General features: G+C 41.5%; 1 protein-coding gene across 1 annotated transcript; it reads left to right on the top strand.

The window, feature by feature from the left end:
* The first annotated feature begins 1,390 nt into the window (after positions 1–1,390).
* Positions 1,391–26,141, top strand: LOC143565643 (coniferyl alcohol acyltransferase-like). Its single transcript, XM_077052548.1, has 4 exons — positions 1,391–1,504; positions 19,995–20,405; positions 24,255–24,821; positions 25,730–26,141. The coding sequence occupies exons 1-4, from the start codon at positions 1,391–1,393 to the stop codon at positions 25,991–25,993; spliced, it is 1,356 nt and encodes a 451-aa protein (XP_076908663.1). The 3' UTR covers positions 25,994–26,141.
* The last annotated feature ends 223 nt before the right edge of the window (positions 26,142–26,364 follow it).

Genomic DNA, 26,364 nt, shown 5'->3' with positions numbered 1-26,364 from the left:
AATTGCACATACTGCCAGGTTGTAATGCTATGTATAAGGTAAGTATGATATGTACGCTTATGTGTATGAATATGATAAAGTTAATAAAAGAAGGAAAGGATGGTTGTATGGTTGTATGGTTACGAAGAGGGTACCGGGCCCTAATAATACTCGAGGTATGATGTATGGTTGTATGGTAACGAAGAGGGAATCGAACCCTACTAATATTCGAGAACTAGGGAACCGAACCCTACTAATATTCTAGGAAAGAGGGTACCGAGCCCTAATAATACTCGAGGAAGGAGGGTACCGAGCCCTAATAATACTCGAGGAAGGAGGGTACCGAGCCTTAATAATACTCGAGGAATGTAGGGCGTAATGCTCTTTATAACGTAAGATATGAAAGCAAGTTAAAACAAAAGAAAGTATGAAAGTATGATTGAAAGAATATAAGTTTAGGTGTATTGTATAATGTATGATTAACTAGAACTCACTCAGCGTAGCTGACTTTTAGTATGCACGCAGGTGAGTAGGATGAGGCAGCTCGCTTGAGGAGACACGTGGCACTGAATAAGAGGCTGGCATCGGAAGACTCAAGACGTTTAAGTTTAATGTTTTGTTTATTTGAAAGACAAGATGACGTTTTAAGACAAGATGTGTTTTGTTATGAAATGTTTTATGAAAGCTTTTATATTCCGCGAATGTTTTAATTAACTATGATATTTAGAACTGCGTTATGAGTAAATCCAACACGAAAGTAGGGCTACCGGTAACGGGGCCTTACATTGGTATGACCCGTTTAGCGTGTCAGGTTTGGGTTGACCCGTATGAAAACAAGTTGGCCCGTGAACCCGTTTAGGTTTTTAAAAAAAGTTTTATAACTATATATTTATTTTTGTTTTTCCTGTTTTTCCTGAAGATTTTCAAAATTGTTCAAAAAGGTAAATAAACTCAAATTACTAGACCAAATCTAAATTATATACATATATTTTTTTAAATTATTTTTTTTGTGGTAAATGGGTTGAATAGGTTATGTTTGGGTTGACCCGAATTTATGTGTGTGCGGGTCAGGGTCGAAATATGACTCAAATAATAAAATAATACAGGGTGTGTTCGGGTTGTACATTTCAAATCGTCAACCCGACACGATTGACCCTTTTTGATACTTTGATCACAACCTTGATGTCCCTAATGAATTATGACATAATTGTTACAAATAATAATATATCATTACAAACCACGACCCTCATGAGAATGCAGGGGTACTCCACAATTCATATTTGTCCAAGAACATTAATGAATATTAAAAACATTAATGAATATCAAGAAATTTGAGCAAATGAGAAAATAATCAAATATCATTCTAAGAGTTTAATAAAAATAAAATACTTTATTAGTTGTCACACTAGCAATGCCCGTTGCTGGCATCACACATACCATGACCACTTATACAAAGTCTACTGCAATCATCATTGTTACTACAATGGAGAACCTCACGTTTGCTGATGATGGCGCCATTGCTATTGTATGTCGCTTGTAATGACGGGGCCGCCACAGATCCTTTCCTAGCCAAAACACATGACATCTGCAAACCTGTAAAACATATTTCATTAGCAACAATATGTGCCCTGCTTGTGGTGCGCGCATATAATGTATATATGTGTGAACCCTCGGGTGGGCAAAAGTAAAATTGCACTAATTTTGACGTTATTTTACTAATTTTGTGAAAATAACGTTAAAAGTGATGGAAGGTTAATCAGGCATCATGTGGTGGCGTTGCTAGCCGAAAGACAAGGGTACATGCACCAATCAGCCGGCGTCCCGATGATTGAGTGCTATGTGCCTTATGTAATATGTCCAAGGCTTGATGCAAAACTACAATCGAGCCGGGGGTCTCACCGGAAGCAGCCTCTCTATCCCCATGGGGTAGAGGTAAGGCTGTCTACATCTTACCCTCCTCAGACCCTACCATAGCTTTGCTATTGGTGGGATATACTGAGTACGATGATGATGATGATTAGCAACAATATTAAAATTTGAAAATTTTAAGAACTGTATATCAAGAGAGACAAATTTTAATACCGAAAAACAATAACATTGTGACTAAAAACACCATCTTTAACAAAGCTCCTTTCATGTTTATTGTTTAATAGATCTGAATGTATAATACGTGATATATATAGACAATAGACTACACAAAAGATTACTAATTAACCCTAGACTAGGATATGGTAAGGTGTATCATATAATATACAAAAAGATATCACATATTATTCATTCTTGATATATTTGCTGTATTTACATATATTTTGAATTCCTCTTGATACTCTTCCTATATTTTTCAAATTACAAAATGAAAAGGAATGATTTTATGTGTCAAATTTAAAGGAAAATGAATATTATAATTATGTAGCGCGATTAATTTTTTTTAAACGATTGGTGGATATCATTCCAATTATATAATAAATACCGTAATTAACTAACCGTGATGCCCATCTATGCACGACATCATTTTAAGATTAAACGACAAACGACAGTTTCCATTATGCATGAGACCACTGAATGCTTGTTGAATTGGACCAAGTACTGGTGAATTATCTCTTAACAAGCAAAGATACCGATTACCCAAATACTCAAGCTCGGTAACTAGAGAGTTATAACTAAAGGGTATAGTTGTGAAATAACGACAATATGAGGCGTTAATAAGACAGATAGAAATAATGATTTGTAAGAGCATGGTCTATATGTCTAAGTTGACTTTTTGGTCAACGTTGACCAAAAGGTCAACATAAGTCGTCAAAGATGGAAAAATGGTCAGAGTCGGATAAATAAGATGTCGACATAGAAAAAGGCACACGACTTAGTGTATAATGTGTTATTGTGGACCATGTTTTAAAGGTCACACTAGATATTGTCGCTATGGACCATAACTAAACACAGATGGAGAGATGATAGAAAATGGAGGTTACATGCATTGTTGAAAACAATATACTAGTATATCCTTTGTTCCAAAATCTCTTACCTAGACTGAAAACCGGTAATATGTCATAAGTACAATCTAAACTCGTTTTACTACAAATCCCGATACTAGATATTAGAGGTGTACAAAACCGATTTTAAATCCAAACTGAACCGGTTTATAAACCAAACCGGTTTGGTCAACAACTGGTCAAACCGGTTTGACTCAAACCGGTTCGGTTTATAAACCGGTTTAAAAGCAAGAAAGGCCAGCCTGGTCAAGTCGGTTCGGTCCGGTTTATAAACCGGTTTTACCGCTTTTAAACTGGTTTTTCTCAAACCGGTTTGGTAGATTTTAAGAGGAACCGGTCCTGAAACTGGTGGTTTGGGTCGGTTTGAGAATCGGTTTGGATGAAACCGGTTTTAAACCAAAACCGGTTCGGTTCGGTTTGCTTAAAACCGGTCCCAAACCGGTTTTTTTTGGACACCTCTACTAGATATTGTCGATTTTGGGCCATAAAAAAACCCAAATGGAGGGTGAAGAAAGAAAAGGGATGTTACGTTTTGGTGGGCCTGGTCATGTCTTAAGAAAGTGTTATTAGAGAAGATTGGTGTGATATATACAAGATTAAACCCCATGTTAATGTTTGTCAAATATTGGGCTAAGTCTTACGGTTGTACTTGTTGGGAACTTTGGTTTGCGGTCTATTGGACATCAAGAAAAATGGGCCTCAAAATCATTAATGACCAAAGTTTTGTTAGATCGATGGTGGGATTAGAGGTCCACAAATCGGTTAACCGGTTAATTTGGTAACCGGTTTTTTTGGTGGGAAATAACTGGTTAGACCGGTTTTTCGAGTAGGTTGACTGGTTAGAGAATCGCTTTTGACTGGTTAGACCGGACCAGTTAATAACCGAAAAAACCCGGATTTTTAATAAAATAATAATTAAAAAAATCGGTTAACCGGTTTTGAATTCAATAATACAAACCGGTTACTAACTGGCGGTTAGGATCGGTTAGTAACCGGTTACAAATTCGGTTAGAAACCGGTTAACCTCTAGGTGGGATAATGCTAAAACTTGGACAAGTCATTTTGACTGCTATCTTTCTTGTATGAATGTATGTGTTGTATTGGGACTTGGGAGTGTGGTAAAAGGAACTTAGTATTTACGGACCAACGGTATGTTATGCGTTTTCGACATATCCCGAGGTTTTTAAATGTCGACCCATAATTTTTATGCTTACTTCGAAAAAAATCTATGCGCGTTATATTCGGAAAAAAATGGCAAAAGAATGAGTAGCGGATTCGATTACGTACTTCTATTATTTCTTTAGGTACAATTAATGAACGAAGCACGAACTTTTTGTAATCATGATTATCTCAAGGTCCTTATTGCATCTCTTAGTATTACCGGTTGTATTGACAATTTTTGTGACATGACCCGATATATTCGAGATTAAAAAATCTACTCGGGTAGAAATTTATATTCTAGGTCCATCACTTCTCACAGTTGGAATTAGAACATGCCTAATAGGAAATATAGACGTTTAGATGCTAGATGGGCAGGGGCTTAAAAGTTGCAAGTGTGAGTAGTAAGGTTTTAATTTTATAACAATGTTAAGTACTAACTTTAACTTTCGTTAAAAGTTAACATTGTTAACGGAATTTGCGGCAACTCGTCATCATAACGCTAGGGCTTACAAATGCCCAGGCTTCAACGCTCGAATTTTACCAATACCTAATTTCACAAACCGAATATACATCGTTTTAAATATTATATTTTTTGTATGTTAATCTTCTTATACATATAAATTCAACAAATTTATGTTTTGAGTTTTATTAAGGTACCTTTATTAACATAACCAATATCAACCGGATATGCGTCAACTCGCTGTTGTAACACAATACCGGCCGAATAAATATATTTTAAATATGGTAAATTTAAAAAGAATACGTTATACAAGTGCTGTTTTTTAAGTATGTTAATATAATAAATTTATTTTTAGGTTTATTTCCGTCGTAAAGATAGTGTGAATGATGACGGCCTCCATCCTAACACTATAGTCCATTAATGGAACTAAAATAGTGAAATGTTACATGTTGAGTTACATAGAGATGGTGGTGCACATATAGTCATATACATAAATAATTGTGTTTGAAGCAAACCGCGTTAAGTGATAAAAATCTCGAAAGATTTTAATAAAGATAAAAAGTCGTATAGTCTTAAGTGGAGAATCGAAACTCACAGCAAATGAATGTCAAAGGCCACATTTTTTTACGTTTTAGGCCATCCATAAAAATATTTTGGATTTTTCCAATGGGTCAATACATTTTTTCTTAAATTACAAAAATTAACTGAAAAACACTTTTTTTTGCGCTGTTTATCAAACCTGAACTATTTTTTTCGCCAAAATACGAACCTGAACTAAATTTGAGACCAAGATTTAACTTCTGGCACGCAAAATGAGGCAAAATGGACCAAAAGATAAGCCCAATGGGCCCTCTCTAGTGGCGGCGCAATAGGGGTGGGACCCCTCCCATGTAAACTTCTTAAGTAAGCTTCAACAATAGATATTTTGCACAAGTCTTCCGATGTTATAATTAAATATATAAATGTTATATATAATGTATGGATGATATATGTATGTTATGAACAAGTATAAAGGTATGACAAGGTACAGAAGAAAGGGACCGAGCCCTAATAATACTCGAAGCAGAAAAGGGACCGAACCCTAATAATATTCGAGGCAGAAAAGGGACCGGACCCTAATAATATTCGAGGTAGAAAGGGACCGGACCCTAATAATATTCGAGGCAGAAAAGAGACCGAACCCTAATAATACTCGAGGCAGTAGGGCGTGATGCTCTTTAAAACATAAAAGTATGAAAAGTATGAATAGGTGTAAAGTATGTAAAGAAAGAATGAAAGAAAGGGATAAAGTATATATTCATGTATGTACGAAAGTAAGATAAGCAGGTTACGTATATGATATGCATCTACGGATGCGTATGTATAAGTATGTGAAAGTATTGTATGTTATTTGATTAACTAGAACTCACTCAGCTTAGCTGACTTTTAGTATGCACGCAGGTTGGTAGGATGAGACAACTAGCTTGAGGAGGACACATGGTGGAAGAATAAGAAGCTGGCATCTAAAGACATGCGACATTTTATTTAAATGATGTTTATGTTTAAAAGACAAAAGATGTTAATTGAGACAAGTTTTTGTAATGACTTGAAATGTTTATTGAAGTTTTTAATTTTCCACGAAAGTTTTATTTAACTCTGATATTTAAAACTGTGTAAATCCAACGTCCAACGTGAGGCACCGGCAACGGGGCCTTGCATCTTAACACTTTATGTTCAAAACAACTTATTCAAAATTTCATATAGAATAAATGATTAATAATGTATTTATACAGATATATAAAAAAATAAAGTTATGTCGAGTATAATGAGTATATAATCGGGTAAATGGGTTAGTGTTATCGGGTAAACGAGTCGGGTAATTGGGTATATTACAAATCCCAAACTCGTCCCAAACCCACGAAAATTTTCTAAACTAATCTCAAACCCGTCCCAAACCCCGATGGGTCGGGTATTACCCGTCCCATTTGTGTCGGGTTTCGGGTTTTCCTATCGGGTTCGGGTTTCATTGCCATCCCTATCCCCCCCCCAAAAAAAAAGGCCTCTCCTGGATTGTTGTGATAATATTTATATATAAACTAGTGATTTGCCGGCGAGTTTTGCCAAGGCAGATCGGTAAAACCTGAATGGTGGTAAAACTCAAGTGTAACTTATTGTACCGGAACTAAAACAAAAAATAGAACAAAAAAATTATCAAAATCAAGGTAGACCAATTGGGTGCTTCAGTTGGTAAAACTCAGCCGTTGTCAATCTCGGACGTTGAGGTGGTGGTCATTCTACGCAAATGTGTTCGGTTTCCGTCACGTTCGTTACGATACCAAAACTAAAAAAAAAAAACTGCTTTCGATCAGTTTTCGGTACGATACTGAAACTACAAGAAAATGCGGTGAGTTTATGCGAATTCGGTCGGTTTTTATCACGTTCGTTACGATACCAGGACTAAAACAATTTCCTTCCCTAAATTGATAACCACAAAATGTCTTCGACCCAATTCAATAAATAGCTCTAACTCATTTGTGTGGCTTCAAATATAATGGCCTAGAAATTGGTAATCAAAGCCATATCATCAACCACTATGAAAGACAAGATTACGCATGCAGTAAAAAAAATAAAAAAAAAGAAAAACCCAACATCTACAAGCAATTGACTGTTAACCAGGGCAACAATGCCAACAAATAGGCTCCTTGTTCCAAAGCAAACACAACCACCATCCAGCCAAATGCTTATTTAATATCAACTCATTAAACTATTATCAAATATACTAAAACATACTAACACTACATTGTGACACCAAAGTTCTTAAATATACGTACGTGTGTGTGTAGATACACAAACATGTATCATGGCTTTCTATAAAACTGCTCATTAGTACGTGCGTATCTTCATCTCTCTTTCTCTCTAAACATACATACAAAATTACCAAATGGGTGTTAAAGCTGAAGATTTCTCAGTAAAGGTGATAAGGACCGAAACAGTTGCACTGAAGAAACACTAGGTGACCCGGTACAGATTATAGATAATCTGGGGGTTAAGTAATGTTTCCCACGGATGAGGTCTAGCTGAGAAGGCTGTTCTTCAGGAGACCTGCAAAACAAACACCGTAAGCTCGTCACTGAGAAGGGGGGAGTTCCTCCTTGTGACCACCCTCCGGCGTGAGAATCAGACTAGGTTGCTCTGAATATAAGTGTATATTAAGAGATTGCTAGATAACTGGATAGCAGATGATCTTACCATTCCAAGATATTGGAGTATTTATAGCCGAATGTAGGTTTCCAAGAAGGTACAGCCGGCTGAATAGTATTCCTGTTCAACCAACAGTGGACTATGCACAGGCCATACTGGTTGGTGGGTAGGTTACGGCCAACAGTAACAAAGTCGGCTGCACTATTCCACCAACTGTAGATTATGCACGTCCCACTTACTGTGGATTGTACGCAGGCCATGCTGGTTGGTGAATAGGTTACGGCCAACAGTAACACTATTCCACCAACTGTAGGCCGCGCATGCTCCTCAGTAAGGGTTGGTGAGTAGGCAGCGGCTAATAGTGACAAACAGTACTAGAGGGTGCTCCTCCTCGCCCTGTTGTCGATGAGCTGTCACCCTGTGATTGGCTCATGGGCTGTTCTGGTCAGATCGTCTGTCCTATCCATACCTTGGTAGGTATGGTACAAAAGATCTTTCAGAATCAGACTGGCTCATTTAGGCGGGATTGTTCCCGCCTTGCTCATTCCTTCATGTGACTACTGAAGTAGCTAGTGTCTTGTGCGTGTAGCCCTGCTGTCTGCGGGTAGCCTTCCCTGATGGCTTGTATCCGCAACTGCGGGAACAGGCGGGGTACTTCACCATTGGGAGGCTTTCCCTGCGTGTTCAGCTTGTGTACTGCGCGTAAGATCCTATGAGCATGGTGGGTCCTGCGGGAGCAGATGGCCTTTGCGCAGACGTCCCTGTTCAAGGTGAGTCTTGCGGGACCAACTGGTCTCTGCTGGGACCTACCTCTTCAAGTCCCCCCAGTCCAATGTTCTTCTCCTGAATGTTTAATAAAGTGAGGTGAACTTTTGGACTTTAAGCAAGGGGTTTTGAAAAGGGTTTCTAGTTTTAAGGTTCTCCGTGGGGATTCTTCCCGCGGGTTTCCTAATGTCACTTGCAAAAATTCCCGATTTTTTTGCTTAATCTTTGGGTATGATGCGGGTAGGTATGTAACCTTCTCGCAAGTCAGGAGCGTTGAGTCTCACTTGTGTGGATTCTCCTTGAGGTTTTAGTGGTTTTGAACATAGTGATCAATTATGTTTAAACCACCAATTCCATCCTGGAGCCTCAAACAATGTATTTCTCGACGTTCCCGCTATGCGGGGATGTTATTTCCGTTTCCACAAGCATTGCCCAGAAGATCCTTCCTGGTTTCAATTCCCTGCCGGGCGCTAGGTATGTGAAGGGTTTTGCCTTAACACTGTACCCGCGCTCGTCTTACGGTTACTTTACTTTCAAGGTACTCCTGGCGTCAATTCCGTGCGGGTGCTAGGTACGTGAAGGGTTTTGCCTTAACACTGTATCCGCACCCGTCTTATAGTTACTTTATTGCCGGGGTATTCTTGGCTTCAATTCCCTGCGGGTGCTAGGTATGTGGAAGGTTTTGCCTTAACACTGTACCCGCATCCGTCTTATGGTTACTTGGTTGCCAAGGTAAGGGGTATTTTCCCGCTTACCTTTGAATCTTTTTGAATTTTGAATTTTGAAATTCGAAAGGTTGGTGAGGATAAGAACAGTCCAAACATCTGAAACGTCGTGTGACGGTTTCTTCTGACTGTGTCAGGACGTGCAGGAAGTTATGGTGACGTGACAGAACATGGTCATTCCAGTCGCTTTTTCAGGCGCGTGGGCATGATTTTTCGGGCGCGTGGCCGCGAAATTACTGGCACACGTCCTTTCAACAGCTGTTGCCAGCTTGCTTTTTGCCACGTGTCATAGTTTCATTGCACCTTTGATTTCTCTCTCCTCCGCATTAAATTCACCGCATTAATTGCGATTACTATATAAAGGGGGAGAGGGTTATTTACAATTCACACTTTTCACTCTTCTTCTTCTTAGTGATTTCCGGCAAATACTCCCCTTTTTCAGGCAAGCATTTTCCCGAAATCACTCTTCTTTCTGCAATAATGTCCTCTCGTGATGCTGAAGCTATAGCTGACGATAGGGGTACTGCTGGTGAGTGCCAGTGTGCTCTGCCCGGCGATCAGTACCGGTATGTTGTCAGGAAGTTCATGCTCGATCATCTCGAGCCTGAGTTTCCTGAATCCCACCAGACCGTGTACGATGCCCCCAGTGGCAAGATCGGGGTTTATGCTGCATTTTTTGTCTATGGGAATCTTAGATTCCCATTGACAAAATTTGTTTACCGTGTCCTTGAGAGGCACGGTGTCCATTTGACCGAGCTGCACCCCATGGCGATCGCCAAGATTCGCCATTTTGAGTGGGTGTGCCGGATTTTGGGCATCGAGCCCCATGTGGACCGCCTGATGACCTTCTATACCTGGAGGTGCATCCAAGGGTGGTACACCCTGACGACCCGTATTAAGGGTCTGAAGATTTGCGATACCGAGCGCAGTCTTCGCGCGTGGAAGCAGGAATTCTTCTACATTTCTGCCCGCGCCATCCCCCTTGCCATGAAGTTTAAAAATGGCCAAGCGATACCGAGCCTTCACGCCCCCAACTACCAGGAGGCGGAATGGTTTTCGAAGATATCCCGGATCCAATCTCCGGTTTACCGGTTTGCGGAGTCCGGGATGGTCATGTTAGGGATGAGCCGGGTGTGGAAAGATGCATCTCTGGTTCCCATCCTCCTCGAATACGGTTTGAACTCTGTTCCCTATGGTATGTCTTGTTTTTCTTTTTTGATACAAGTTTGTCTTCTAACTGTTTCTTTTCTTTCAGAGGGAAATGATTTGGAGTCGCTTCTGTTTCCGCGGGAAGCCGACGGTCCCGCGCGGATGGGTACTCGTGCTTTGGACGAGGGCGAGTTGCCCATCCTGGAGCAAACAGCGGATCGGTTTGTGGAGGTCTATCCGCTGGGCCACGAGATCCTGAGCCAACGGCGGCCAGGTAAGGCGATATTCCTTCCTCAACCCCTTAATGCTGTACCCGCTGTTGGAATTCTTGACCTGTCTTCTTCTGAGGAATCCTCAGATGCTCCTCCATTGGTTCGGAAGAAGAAAGCTGCTGCCGGCGGGAAAGGGAAGGAGAAGGCCTCCACGGCTGGTCCGGTGGTTCTATCTGACTCGGAGTCAGATAGTGAAGAGGTGGCGGGGAAGCCCGGGTGGTGAGAAGACCACTGTTCCGGAGGCTACGACCGTTACCTCCGGAGAACCAACGAAGACGACGGTGACCGGTACCAAGAGGCCGGCTCCATCGGGTTCCTCCCCGCCCGTCCGTACGTTCAGGGTCAAGAAAACCCGTAAGTACAATCATAATGTCTTTGCAGATTTATTACTTCTTAAATTTAACACTCTTTGTGCAGGCGTGGATGTTGACGCATTCCGGGGTGAAGCGCAGGGGAGTACCTCCCCGCCAATGACGGTAGGCTCGGTCAGCCTTCCTGAGGCGTCGACCCAGGCGCCTGCGTCTGCATCCGCTGGTCCAGTTGCTCGTTCCTTTGAGCCAACTGTTCCGGCCGAGATGACGTCACCGCCGGCCGTGAGTGCGATTTTTACAGCATCCTTCACGGAGCCGGCGGTTACTGCTGCTGCTGAGGAGGCGGCGACCGCGGCGGCGACCACAACGGCGACCACGGCGGCTGCCACCATGCCCGCGCCACCGGCACCTACGGCCGGACCATCAGGTACGCGCAGGGCTTCCCGCCGATCCTTGCCCCCTTCCCGTCTGCCTGACCTGTTGGATGGATTTCCTTTAGGTTCAGGTGATGGGTTTGGCGGCTATCGGCCTGTCATTGACCCTACAGGTGCGTAGGGTTCCTTTCTTTTTCCCTTATGTTTTTTATCTTTTCCTTACTGCCTTTGTTTCTTTTGCAGTGTCGGATTCCAATGAAGTGTATGTTCCGCGATGGAACATACGCCGAGGAACAACCCTTCGTACCCCTGTGGAGTGCGTGGACTGGGCTCGCCACGCTGCTCCTCATGGTGCGTTGGGGGAAGCCATGGCTAGCTACCAGGAGGGTAGGCTAACCAATGAGCTTCGGGTTCTCCAAGCCCGGATGCAGCCGCGCGTCGAGCTGCTTTGTCGTGAAAACGACAAGTTGAAAGCAGCTCGCGCCAAGGACGTATCTGAGGCGCGTGCTCTTCGGGAGGAGAACCAACAGCTGGCGGCAGCTGCCGCCGACAAGGAGAAGGCCTTCAAGGCCCTCGAGGTTGAAGTTCAGGCGCGACTCGAGGCCCGCTCCAAGGCTGCCCAAGCTGTGAATGAACAGCTTCGGCTGGCCAGGGAGACTGCGCGAAACGCAACCGAGAGGGCTGCCAAGGCTGAAGCCGTTGCTGAGCCTTTGCGTGTGGAGAATGAGGAGCTCAAGGCCAAATTAGAGGCTCTCCAACGCGCTCATGATGCCTTGGCAATGGAAGATGCCAAGAAACTCCAGGAAATCCTGGACCAGAGGGGGGTGCTTGACCACATCGAGCGGAAGCTTAAGGGCGTCGAAGAGGCTGCCGCAAAGGAAGTTTTACTTGCCAACCTTAACAAGAGCGAAGCCGAACGCGCCCATAACGAAGCTCAAGCTGCCCTCCAATGGGTTCTTCGAGAAGCGTTGCCTCAGGTATGTTTAGCTTTATCTTCTCGCTTTTCTTTTGTAAGAAAAGGTTTTAATACTTGTATTTTTTCTTTGTAGGTTGTGCGTCGGGTCTTTTCAGAGACCTCTTACGATGATGCTATGACCGCAGCCCTCAACGCTTCTCATGAGGATGGGGAAAAGGCCGGCTTCCTGCTTGGTCTAGGGTTTGTTGAGAAAGGCGTCCCGCCTTCCAACTTCCCTTTGTTCGATGTGGATACCGAAGCCATTTATGACCAAGCATTGAACCAATACGCCGCCTTCCCGCATCCAGTGGTGGAAAAGGTGGACGAAGTAGCTGCTGCTGATGATGGGTTAGCTGTCCTCAAAGCGTTCCTCGAACCACCCCGTTCTTCTGACGGAGCGGGTCCAAGTGGAAGCGGCCCTGAAGCTTGATCCTGAAGACCCCTTTCCATTGCTAAGATAGACTTGTATAGATTTACTCTTTCAGGCGGGTAGTAACCCGGCCATTCTTGTAATATATCATTGAAATATAAATCTTTTTGCGGATAAGATTGTTATTTCCTTTGGATTCCTTGCTTTATAAGCTCATGACTTAGTTTAAGTTAGCAATTTTCCAAGTTTTTTAGAATAAGTTAACCTGTTGAACGTGGTTGATGATGGGTTAAAGTTTCGCTTCCTCCTTCGTGATTGTGCGGGTAGAACCGTCACTTGCACTTGGTAGGATGGCTAAATTTTAACCGTCATCTGACCTGCGTGTAGGTTTTCTTCATTTTTCCTCGAAATTTCTAAGTATTTAGGATAAGTTAACCTTTGAACGCGGTTGATAGTGGGTTAAAGTTTTGCTTCCTCTTTCGTGATTGTGCGGGTTGAACCGTCACTTGCACTTGGTAGGATGGCTAAACTTTACCCATACCTGACCTGCGTGTAGGTTTTCCTTATCCTTATTTCTAAGTATTTTTTTTTTTTTTTAGGATAACCTTTGAACGTGGTAGATGATAGTTTGAAGTTTTGCTTCCTTATTTGTGATTGTGCGGATAAGACCGTCACTTGCACTTACAAAGATGGCTAAACTTTACTTACATCATACCTGCGTGTAGGTTTCCCTTATTTTTAACGTTGTGTTTATGCGGGTTTTGCCGCCTTCCACACGCAATGACTTACTTCTCCTCATTTATGCGGTAAATACCGGCACCAGTGGGGAGTTCATAAGGATAAAGGTAAACACATTATGAAAGGAGAATCATTTCCATTAGAAGTGGCTCTTGGCCTTTTCTTTACAAGTTTTGGAATTGATCTACATATAACATTTGCGTAATTGAGCTCCATTCCATGTTCTTGGGATGGGAGTGCCATCGAGCCTTTCGAGCCGGTATGCGCCCTTTCCCAGAACCTGTTTGATAACGTATGGCCCTTCCCAGATCGGGGCCAACTTTCCTGGGCGTTCTTGGTTCGAAGCCTCGTTGTTACGCAGTATGTAGTCTCCTTCCTTGAAGTTGCAGAGTTTTACCCGCGTGTTGTAGTACTTTTGCATCTGTCGTTTGTAGTTCTCTTCACGCACTGCGGCTAAGTCTCTGCGTTCCTCGGTTAGCATAAGATCCAACCGTCTTTCCGCATCATTGTCTTCTGGCTGACTCAAGACCCTTGGTGAGGGTAGACCAATTTCGACCGGGACCATGGCTTCAGTGCCATAAGTGAGGCTGAACGGGGTTTCTCCCGTACTGGCCTTCTTCAACGTTCTGTTTGCCCAAAGGACGTGCGGAAGCTCGTCCACCCAGCCGGATCTGTGTTTCAAGAGTCTTTTCTTTATGCCTTCGACGATGCTTTTATTTGCTCTTTCCACCTCACCATTTCCTTGCGGGTGTGCCACTGAGGTAAAGGTGTGGGTGATTTGAAGTTCTTTTAGCCATTGTTGTAGCTTTTTGTCAGCAAAGTTGGTGCCGTTATCGCTCACCAAATTCTGTGGAAGTCCAAAACGACAAATTATAAATTCCCAAATAAATTTTTTGATATGCTTTGCGGTTGTTTGGGCTAAAGTTTTTGCTTCTATCCACTTGGTGAAGTAGTCGATGGCTACCACTAGGAACTGAACATTTCCTGCTGCTGTAGGAAATGGGCCTGTCACATCGATGGCCCACTTCTGAAATGGCCACGAAGAAGTGACTGGAACCAGTTCGTTTTTCGGGCGATGCGTGTTAGGTGCGTAAAGCTGGCAAGACCTGCATTTTCTGATGTATGCCAGTGCATCCGTATGCATCCCTGGCCAAAAGTATCCCGCGTTGTTTAGCTTGGCTACAACAGCGCGGGGACCTGCGTGTATCCCACAGATGCCTTCGTGTACTTCCCTTAGGAGGTAGTTGGCATCTTGGTTGTCCACGCATCTCAAGAGTGGGCCAAGAAAGTTACGTCTGTAAAGGATGTCATTGACGAGTTGATAATTCAGTGCTTTACAGCGTAGTTTTCTTGCCTGTGTTTTTGACTCTGGTAGTATTCCTGCTGCAAGGTAATTTATTATTGGTGTCATCCACGTTTCTGTACTGGTTTGGATGACACAAATTTCCTTGTGCGGGACTGATGGCGCTTCGAGGAGTTCAATGCGGATGTCCTTTCCCAGGTGGGTGAAGGCTAGTGATGCAAGCTTGCTTAACGCATCCGCAGATTTGTTTTCGCTGCGCTTGACATGTATGACTTTACAATCACTAAAATCACGCATAAGGGTTTTTGCCTGGGCGAGGTACAGGGCCATGGTGTCGTTCACAGCCGTGTATGTTCCATTTATTTGGTTGGCCACCAGCATGGAATCCACATGGGCTTCCAAGTTTTTCACTCCCATCTTACGCGCAATTCTCAAACCGGCCAAGAATGCTTCATATTCGGCTTCGTTATTCGTACTTGGAAAGTCCAGCCGAATAGCGTAAGTATATTCTTGGCCCGCTGGGTTGGTTAATTTTAACCCTGCGCCTGAACCCTCGTTACTGGCTGCTCCATCAGTATAGAGTCGCCAGACATCATTGACGTCCTGTGCTGGGGAGGGTTGAGCCTCCTCCTGGCACTCTTTCTCCCGCGAAGCGGGGACTTCTGCAATAAAATCGGCCAGGACCTGGCCTTTTATGGCTGGTCTTGGCTTGTACTTAATTGCATATTCTCCCAATTCAATTGCCCATTTGGCTAGACGTCCCGATAATTCGGGTTTGCCTAGAACGTTTGAGAGTTTGAAGTTGGTGAGAATGGTGATTGGGTGGCCCTGGAAATATCGTCTTAACCTGCGTGAAGCATGTATAAGTGCTAAGACTAATTTTTCGAGGGTAGAGTACCGGGTTTCTACGTCTGTTAGTACACGGCTAACATAATAGATTGGCATCTGGATGCCCTTTCGTTCTACTAGCAGGACTGCCCCGGTTGCTCTATCTGTTGCGGAAAGGTATAGGATTAACTCCTCTCCCGCTTGTGGTGCTGTAAGTGTTGGGAGTTCGATCAGGCGTGACCGAATCTCCTGAAAAGCTGCTTCCGCTTCAGGTGTCCAGCGGAAGTGCGTTTTCTTCAAGCAGTTTCTCAATGTTGACACGAAAGGAAACGACTTATCTGCATGGTTTGCCAAGAAGCGATTAAGTGCGACTAGTCGTCCATTCAGTGTCTGAGCCTGTTTGATGGTGGTAGGTGATTCCATTTTAACAATGGCTTCGACCTTTTCAGGGTTCGCTCTAAAGCCATCTTTAGTAACAATGACTCCCAAGAACTTCCCTTCTTCCATCCCAAATGAACACTTGCTCGGGTTGAGCTTCATGTTTATCTTTCGGAGCGTGTTGAAAGTTTCTTCAATGTCTTTCAACATCGCCTCAGGCTCGAGGCTTTTGATGACCAAATCATCCATATAGACTTCCAAGTTTCTCCCGATTTGGGCATGAAACTCTTTGTCCATTAGTCGTTGGTACGTGGACCCTGCATTCTTAAGTCCGAATGGCATCATTTTATAACAAAATGTACCATCGGGCGTCCGAAATGCGGTTTTGTCCTGGTCATCAATGGCCATGTGGATTTGGTGGTACCCCTTATACGCATCCAAGAAGCATTTAAGGCGGAATGGTGCCAACGAATCCACTTTGAGATCAATTTCTGGTAACGGATAACAATCTTTGGGGCATGCTTTGTTCAAATCTTTGAAATCTATGCACATGCGCCATTGTTTGTCATTCTTCGGTACCATTACGGGATTTGCAACCCATGTTTGATATCTACTAACGCGTACGATGCCTGCGTCAAGGAGTTCCTTGACTTGGGTTCTACACGCGTTAGTTTGTTCAGGCCCCATCACTCCGCGCTTTTGTACGATTGGCGTAACAGCCGGATCGCATTTGAGCTTATGCTCCGCCTTACTTCGGGGTACACCAGTCATGTCAGCTGGTGCCCACGCAAAGATGTCAACGTTTTTCTGCAGTAAGCGTTTGAGTAAGGTGCGGGTGGGATCAACGATTGTTGGTCCAATGGTAACGGCCTGGTCGGGGTATTTGCCATTGAAGACCCATTTTTCTGGTTCAGTGATGGTTGGTTTAGCCTTTTTCGGTTTGGGTTTAGATGAAACAGATGCAATGCATACCTGGGGAATGCCAGAGATCATTGCTACACCCTCAGCTGTTGGCCATCCCATCATGCCATGGACTGAAGATACCACGGCGTTAAATCTTGCCATCCCGTCTCTTCCGAATAGGATGTCGTACGTATGATGTGGCTTTTTCATTACGACAAAATCCACGTCTTCTGTGCGTGAATGATTCCCATCAGTAAGAGTAACGGGGAAAGATAGGATACCCAGGGGTGTTTCTGTACTTCCGTCAAACCCTTCCATTGAAGCGTAGACCGTTTCCAAGCGTTCTTTGTCTTCATCATCCAGCTTATCAAAGAACTGTCTGTACATCACTGTCGACGAAGCGCCGTTGTCAGCAAGAGTGCGTGAAGTGATGTAGTGCCCCAGCTGGCTTCTGATGACGATGGGGCCTTCTTTGCTGGGGCCTCCTGGCACTCGCGGGAAGCGCACCTCAGCTTCTTTCCACGCGCATGGTTCTGCCACCCGTCTTTTTCTTCCTCTGACCTTGCCATGAACCATGTTGATGCTGATATCGACGGGCTTTCGTCCGTTACCTCTGTACCGGTTGTCATTCCTTCCTCCCTTCCTGATCGATGCCACAAGATGTGCAAGCCTTCCGTCCTTGACAAATGTCTCAATAATATCCTTCAAGGATGTGCACTCTTCAGTACCATGACCCTTTGTCCCGTGGAAATCACAGGATTTGCTTTGATCCGCATTAGGTTTCTGCCGGATCAATGGGGCTTTAGGCCATGGCAATTTTTCCGTGGCAAATATCTCCGTGACGCTCTTCGTGAGTGGCGTCCACCGGTGTTTTCGGTTTGAAGGGTGTGTGTTGTCCCTTCCGCCAACAAGAGGGCGAGAGCTGGATGAGGTGTCAAAGTTTACCCTTGACTGCCAAATACCTAGCCTCCTCTTTTTGTTCTGCCGGGCGATCCGGACATTGTTCTCTCTGGTCCTCTGCGTGTAGAGGTGTGTACTCTGGGGAAGATCTCTTCCCAGTTGCTTTTCCGTCTCGGCAAAGCGCTTTGCCGCCGTCATGATGGCATCCCAAGTTGATGGCATGCCATCCTTACCCGTCAATGTGCGGATAAGTTCTGGGTATTCGGCGCCTTGGATGAAGGCGGCGCGAACCAGATCTTCACTTATGTTGCCGAGACTAAGCTTTTTGGAGTTGAAGCGAGTGATGAAGTCTAGTAGAGATTCATCCTCCTCTCTCACGCAGTTAAGGATCGTCCACTGCTCTTCAGTGTACTTCCTCTGTTGGCTGAAATGCTGGCTGAACTTGTTCTGAAAGTCCGCCCAGTCATATATGTGGTGGATCGGTAAACGATCGAACCATGCCCTGGCCGCTCCGACCAGAGTCATCTGGAACATGTAGCACCACGTGGGTTCCGTCCAGTTGCTGACGGTAGCCCCCGCAATGAACCTGTTCAAATGGTCGTCTGGGTCGGATAGACCATCGTAAGTGCCAATGTTGGACATTTGTTTGGCACTTCTCGGGGCGATTGCTTCCGCAATGTCCCTTGCGAACTTTGACTTCCCTGCATTTGTAGCAGTTGGTCTAAAGGTTTTGGAAAAGTCACGCGGGTTTCTCTCCACGATTGGTTTAAAGGCTTCCCCAAAATTCCTTTTTGGTTGGACGTCCGTTTCCTTACGCTTCCCTTTCGCCTTATGGCGAGGGTTCGCGTCGGTGTCGGACTCCAACTCGTCGTCTGAGTACTCGCAGTCACTGCTCATATTGAGGTGTTGGCGAGTACTGGCGAATTCGTCAGCCTGTTGAACTGAACGCAAGCGTTCGTCCAATTCGGCTTGGAATTCTCTTTGCCGTGCTTCGGCCCATGCCTTCACTTGATCTAGTGTTTGGCGAGGAACCTTCGTTCGTTTTTCCAGTTGGCTATCGGAGAACCCCAATGGAATATTTACTCCACTTGCCCCGGCTTGGGTAGTCGGGGTAGTGTTCGTAAGGATTGTATAACCGCCGGTGTTCCCCCCAGTTGCTGGGGTTGTTACCGGGGTTTCTTGGTCGGTTACTGGCCTTTGAACCGGAGTAACGTTAACAATTTCTTCAAAAATTGTGAAAAAACTAAAGTAGTTCTAGCTTTTATACACGGATGGCGCCAATGAAGAAACACTAGGTGACCCGGTACAGATTATAGATAATCTGGGGGTTAAGTAATGTTTCCCACGGATGAGGTCTAGCTGAGAAGGCTGTTCTTCAGGAGACCTGCAAAACAAACACCGTAAGCTCGTCACTGAGAAGGGGGGAGTTCCTCTTTGTGACCACCCTCCGGCGTGAGAATCAGACTAGGTTGCTCTGAATATAAGTGTATATTAAGAGATTGCTAGATAACTGGATAGCAGATGATCTTACCATTCCAAGATATTGGAGTATTTATAGCCGAAGGTAGGTTTCCAAGAAGGTACAGCCGGCTGAATAGTATTCCTGTTCAACCAACAGTGGACTATGCACAGGCCATACTGGTTGGTGGGTAGGTTACGGCCAACAGTAACAAAGTCGGCTGCACTATTCCACCAACTGTAGATTATGCACGTCCCACTTACTGTGGATTGTACGCAGGCCATGCTGGTTGGTGAATAGGTTACGGCCAACAGTAACACTATTCCACCAACTGTAGGCCGCGCATGCTCCTCAGTAAGGGTTGGTGAGTAGGCAGCGGCTAATAGTGACAAACAGTACTAGAGGGTGCTCCTCCTCGCCCTGTTGTCGATGAGCTGTCACCCTGTGATTGGCTCATGGGCTGTTCTGGTCAGATCGTCTGTCCTATCCATACCTTGGTAGGTATGGTACAAAAGATCTTTCAGAATCAGACTGGCTCATTTAGGCGGGATTGTTCCCGCCTTGCTCATTCCTTCATGTGACTACTGAAGTAGCTAGTGTCTTGTGCGTGTAGCCCTGCTGTCTGCGGGTAGCCTTCCCTGATGGCTTGTATCCGCAACTGCGGGAACAGGCGGGGTACTTCACCATTGGGAGGCTTTCCCTGCGTGTTCAGCTTGTGTACTGCGCGTAAGATCCTATGAGCATGGTGGGTCCTGCGGGAGCAGATGGCCTTTGCGCAGACGTCCCTGTTCAAGGTGAGTCTTGCGGGACCAACTGGTCTCTGCCGGGACCTACCTCTTCATGCACCTAACCAACCATGGCATGATCACTGGCTTCCATTTACAAACCTGGACTTGTTGGTGCCACCCTTTGATGTTGGTTCTGTCTTTTGTTACAAAAAATCCCATGAGTCAACTGATGTTACCACAATGGTTGATGCCCTCAAGGCTTCTTTATCTCAGGCACTCACCTTGTTCTACCCGCTAGCCGGAGAGATTGTTCGCAACTCTGCCGGTGAGCCCGAGATTCACTGCAACAATAAAGGTGTCGATTTTATTGTAGCTGCTGCTGAAGTGAAGCTCCATGAACTCAACTTTCATAATCCTGATGTAAGCTTTGAAGGAAAGATGGTCCCCAAGAGGTCTCATGGGGTGCTAGCCATCCAGGTTAATTAACTATTTAAATTCATTCATTAAATATGATACAATAATATCGAAATAATTGTCTAAGCAGTTAAGGTTTTAGTTCATCATGTACCCGAACTAACCAACTGACCCCAAAAACCGAAACTGAAGTAACTTGGGTTGGCTATTGTGTCTGATTTCTGGGCTTCAGGTCAACCCAAAAAGCCCGAATATACCTTTTATTTTAAAACAAAATATATTATTAAGTATAGTAGTCTAAGCTTGTTTTTTTTAACAACTAAATTCTACCAAGGATTTAAATCCACAACCTCACATTTGTGAAATGTGTCATTATACCACTAGACTAATTGACAATAAGCTAAGCCTTAGCTGCCGGCTTTATTTGTATATCGCGTAGATCGTCTGTTTCTATTCCACATACTACGGATTGACTGTTTATGGTTTATTTATATTTTCGATTTATGACTAATAGCAATCGTAATCGAGCACCCTAAACACGACATATTGAAGACAAAAATTATGTTGGTTTTCTTATTATATATGGTTGGACTTTGTTAAATTTTACTCTTTTTGATTGTGTTATCGGGTTATGTTTATTTATTATTTGGTTAGTTACGTTACAACTGAAGAATATGCAGGGCCGGTTCAACGATTTTGGAGGATTAAATTGAAATTAGTTCTTTTGATCCTTTCTTGACAATTGTAAATAAAAATAATAAAAGATCGCTTGAAACGGGTCTCAAACTCATGCCCTGCAACTAAGTAACACACAAATATACCACCAAACCAACAAATAAATTTCATTTTTTACTTTAACCTTACACACAAAACCAATCAAAACTACGTAGCTTTGATTAAAAACACCTATTTAATTAAAATACTTGCCCCTCTTTTAATAATCTTTATTTATATAGTAATCTTCAATGTTTAAGACATTCGTTTTTTTCTTAACTCTCCCTCAAATTCGTACATAAGTGGCTTACCGTTCTTGAATTATTCTATTTTTCTTTTGAATTTTAGTTTATGTGTATACAATGAGATTATATTTAATAGTTCAATAATAAATAAATGAAAAAACATATTTATACAATAAAAAACAGAAAAACCTCATTTTGAAAATCTGCAAAACTTTTCACTCGTTAAGATCTTCGATTATTTTATTTTATTTTCGGTTTATGCTTTACATTTCACAATGATGCCATACATAATACTTTAATTATAGATAAATGGAAAACAAATTTATCCATTAAAAAAATAAAAAAAGTTCCATCTCGTAAAAATGCAAAAACTTTTCGACACTGGAATTTGTGGATGGATATATATGCAAACAAATATTATAGTAAAAAAAGTTGATATTTTTTCACCTTCTAAACACACAAAAAAATGGTGAAGCTGTAAGCCAATGTATGAGTGTTTTGTAAATATGGAAGGGATTTTCATTAAATAGGAGATTTTTAATCAAAACTACCTATTTTTTATTGGTTTTACGTACAAGGTTACACGGTTTACAACACCGTATTCACTTTTTCCTTATAATATATCTATATTTAATTGCATTTTTGGAGGTCTTAGTTATGTGTGGACCTAAAGCCTTTTCCTGATTTTGATGGCCCATTGGTCGGCCTTAAAAATATATTGTTTTAATATTAACATGGTAATTTTTAAAATTTCTATCTCTTTTTCTTTTTGTTTTCTAGGATACTCGAAGTCTGATCAACTCAATTCAAACCATAAAATATGTGAGAAATTTGGATTGGGTTATGGGTCAAGATTAAAAACTTTAAACACGAAGAAATCGACTAAAAAAACCCGAAATTCAAAAAACAAACCCAAAGAACGTCACCCCTAAGATCATGTGGGTTGTCCAAAACAATTGGTAAACAAAAACTTAGTTTACTAAAGACATGTAATTTTACTATGGTGACTTTAACTATATTTTTAACAGGAATCTAACACCTATGTTCAAGCAGGAACTCAAACTCCCCAACTTCTTCGACAGGGTCACTGATTTACATAACTCTTAGATATCACTAGACCAAAGTCTCTTTTTAATTATACAATAATTTGAATTTAATATTATTGTTTTGTATATTGAAAAAAAGTTAATTACAGCACCAAGTTCAAATATTATAAATTAGAATTAAAAAAGAAAGTTATATTGAATGTTTATAAAAGTAAAATAGTTATATGTAAACTAATTCATAATCCAGATCTTTTTAAAAGTGTTACTTTTAAGACTTTTTAAAATGGTACACTTACCTTTTTTGACTATATATTGAAATTTATAGAAGTAGGCATCAACAAATACGATTGTGTGTATATATAAATGCGGCCAAAACGACGAAAATATATACTATGTTTATCTAAATCTAATTGCGGCCAGAAATGACGAAAATATTATGGGTTGTCTTATGGTCATATAATACAGAACCTTTATGTTTAAACTCTAAATTAAATAAGTGGTCAGTTTCAACTTTCAAGTACGTGTGGAGTAGGTGAGTGTTTAGTTAGGATATGTGTAACAGGCTCAGGCAACCCCTGTCCTATTGTAATGACGTGTTAACACTACTTACATTTTGTAGTGAGACCGTTAAACATAACATTAATAATTAAAAAGTGAGTATAGAATTCATTAAAGCATATATAGGAAAAGTAGACTTTGTTCTAGGTGGCCACACAATTCTAACCTATCATTGTATTACTGGCGGAACTACCATTTTTTTATATCTGTATAATAAATTTTTTTCAGTCTACTTAGGGTCTGATCATATCAGTTTAAAATAAAATAGATAATTAAACTAATTTTATATAATTAATAAAAGTACAACACATGATTAATGAAAAATATAAAATCTAACATATATATCTAAACTCGTCTAATTATACAAATAATGGTTTTAATCTAAAGTTCCTAACTTGTATAGTTTTTCAAACCATAATCCCTACTCCTTAACTATATAAATTAAAACAATAAAACTGACCATCGAATGAGTGATTCATTTAATCACTTTCCCAAATTAGGAGGTCTAATGGAAATTCGGCAAGCGGATGGATTTAGTGGTGACGAAGCATGATCGGCTGTGGGTCTAGGTGTTGTCTGTCACTATTAGCTTGTTTTCTCTTTGAAATTAAGGGTTAGTTTTGTTTTTAGGAAGGTTTAAATCTTTAAAATCACGAGCTAAGACCTAAAGTTAAAGGAGCTAAGCTTATGGTTATTCGGCTAGTTAGGTTTAAACCAATATAAGTCTAAGTCTCCATGGTTATAACATTTGGATTTTGAATATTATAAAAGTTACATTGATAATTAATGTGTATATTAACCACACGCATACACATACCATTAGGTTATGTGTAGTGGAGGAGCTATAAAATGGGTGTTTTGCGTCATATGGCGCCCAATAAGCAAATGATGGATTTTTGTTTAAGGGGTGAAATGGTGTTGTAGCCCAATATATATATATATATATATATATACACCACACACTATCCATTATAATAATAAAATCAAAAATGGAAGCAGGCGATAAATACCTTGCCCCCCCCCTTATCGCCCCACAATTCGTCCCGGGGGGGGGGGGGGGGTGTTCTTGCCCAACGTCGCCGGATTTCGCACAAAGACCACACCCACTACGGGTGGCCTTAGAGGTGGATACGCCCGTGTATTAAGTACGCAAAATTGTAGTTAAATGTGTTCGATTTTATAGTATAATTTTTTAAAAAGATAATAACAACATTTATATATGTTTTAAGGGAATATGTACTACTAGAAAAAAGTTAACAACCGTGGGTTTTCAAATTAAAATTCTCAATGGTTCAACTTTATTAATTATGACATAATTATTCGATTTTGAAGACAACTTATCATCGCAGGTCACAACGTTGAAATGCGGTGGAATGGTGATAGCATGCATGTTTGATCATCGAGTAACTGACGGCTACTCAGCCAACATGTTTGTTTCATCATGGGCCGATATGACTTGGTCCCAACCACCATCATTCTTGCCTTCTTTTCGTCGTTCAGTTCTCATCGTTAGGCATCCAACCATCTACGCGCCTTCAACAGCCAACATGTTTCTTTCACTTTCTAATCTCCCGTCACTTCAAACTGATAAAAAATGTGAATCAAATGATCTAGATCAAGACTTTAATATAAGTCGAATGTACTATATGGAAGGTGACCAACTTAAGAGACTTCAGTTGTTAGCCAGTGAAAATGGATGTCAAAGGTCGAAGTTAGAGTCGTTTACCTCCTTTTTGTGGAGGATTACGGCTAAGTTCATGGAGGACTCGGGCCATCATGATCATATTTGTAACATCGCAGTTGCGGTTGATGGAAGGAGAAGGTTATCGGATGGAGAAGGAGTCGAGAAAGAAAATCTTATGGCTTCACACTTTGGTAATGTTTTGTCTATCCCGTTTGGAAGGATCCAATCAAAGGTATAGACTTCGATTTCATGCACACTTGTGCCATAGCTTAAATATATATACCAACATAAGTTGCTAAAAGTTATACAAAAAAATAAAAATAAATAAATAAGTGCTCGGGCTACCTTTAGCCAATGGGGGCCGCATACAAAGTACCCGGCGTTACTTAGTTGGTCGTTCAAAAAAAAAAAAAAATTAAACTAACCAAGAAGTAAAGTGGAAAATCATGATAATAGCCATGACAAAGTGGTTGATGAATTTTTCATTTACCAAATTACCATATCACTTTAAAGAAAAAAATTAGGCAAATTGTAATCTTTTATCAATTTAATTGCAAATCAACTTAATATTTGTTGTTTGTTTCGTTTTAGTGCCATTTTTTATATAATTTAATTATACATGTATACTATGATATTTAAAAATTAAAAAAAAAAGTTTGTAAAAGAATAAAATAATGTTCTTTTTAAAATTATACTTTTTGAGAAGTTAACATTTTTTCAAAAGAATTATTAATTTTTAAGATTTAAATTATATATCAATAAATTATAATGATACTTTTATAAAAAAATAAAAAAACATTCAAGATATGAGCTTAGTGTGTCCATTAGCTCAGCAGTATGCATCGGATGCGCGGTTGCATGAATCTGCTGTCTCATGATGGAAATATGTTGCGTCGTGTATAGATCTGATGCGCCGGGATGACAATCTAATGTGTAAGCTAGGACATAAATTTGCTATGTTGAGCACACATATAAATATTGGTTCATTGATAATTTTAAAAGTCAAGGTCATTTTGGTTAACTTCTGTTATCATGGCCCATTTTTTGATTTTTCAAAATACCACATCTTTTAAACAAAGCTAATTTAGTTGAAAATAATGATATTTTTTTGTACTTGTGATTCTGAAACATATTAAACAGGATTTGAAGGACATGCCATTGAGTTCGGTGGCAAACAAGGTTCACAAGTTCTTAAAAAGTGCAGCTAACAAGGAACACTTCTTGGACTTAATAGATTGGGTTGAGGATCAAAGGCCAAAACCGTTTATGTCTCGGCCATTTGCTGGAACCGAGAAGGCGGTCTCAATTATGGTGTCATCTGGTCAACGGTGTTCGATCATGGACAAGATGGATTTTGGGTGGGGGAAGCTAGTGTTCGGATCTTGCTATGTTCCGATGATATGAAGGGATTGTTATGTAATGACGATGGCGAGTCCTGTCAAAGACGATGATTGGGTTGTCTATATGCATTTGCCTAGGAAGCATTTGAACTACATGGAGACACATGCGAGTCACCTGTTTAAACCCTTGACTACTGCTTACCTTAAACTTTAAGATTGACTAATATTGGTATAAAATCAAGGCTTTTGAATCTAACGGTATATTGTTTAAGACTTATGGTTAATAGTTTGTGTGTACTTCAATTCTATTTAATTGTTCTCTTTCTTGTTAATAAAAACATATTATATACTCTTTCTCTGTAACTAAGGCATTATTATCTTTTAAGGTTCCAAAATTTACTACTTTGCTTATGTTATTCAGTCCACCCGTATTGA

Source organism: Bidens hawaiensis, unplaced genomic scaffold, assembly GCF_021521415.1.
Source record: "Bidens hawaiensis isolate Kalapana, Puna unplaced genomic scaffold, B.hawaiensis_p1.1 tig00022500_1, whole genome shotgun sequence".
Classification (NCBI taxonomy): domain Eukaryota; kingdom Viridiplantae; phylum Streptophyta; class Magnoliopsida; order Asterales; family Asteraceae; genus Bidens; species Bidens hawaiensis.
Note: the sequence above shows the minus strand (reverse complement) of the source record. Positions and strands in the feature narration are given on the sequence as shown.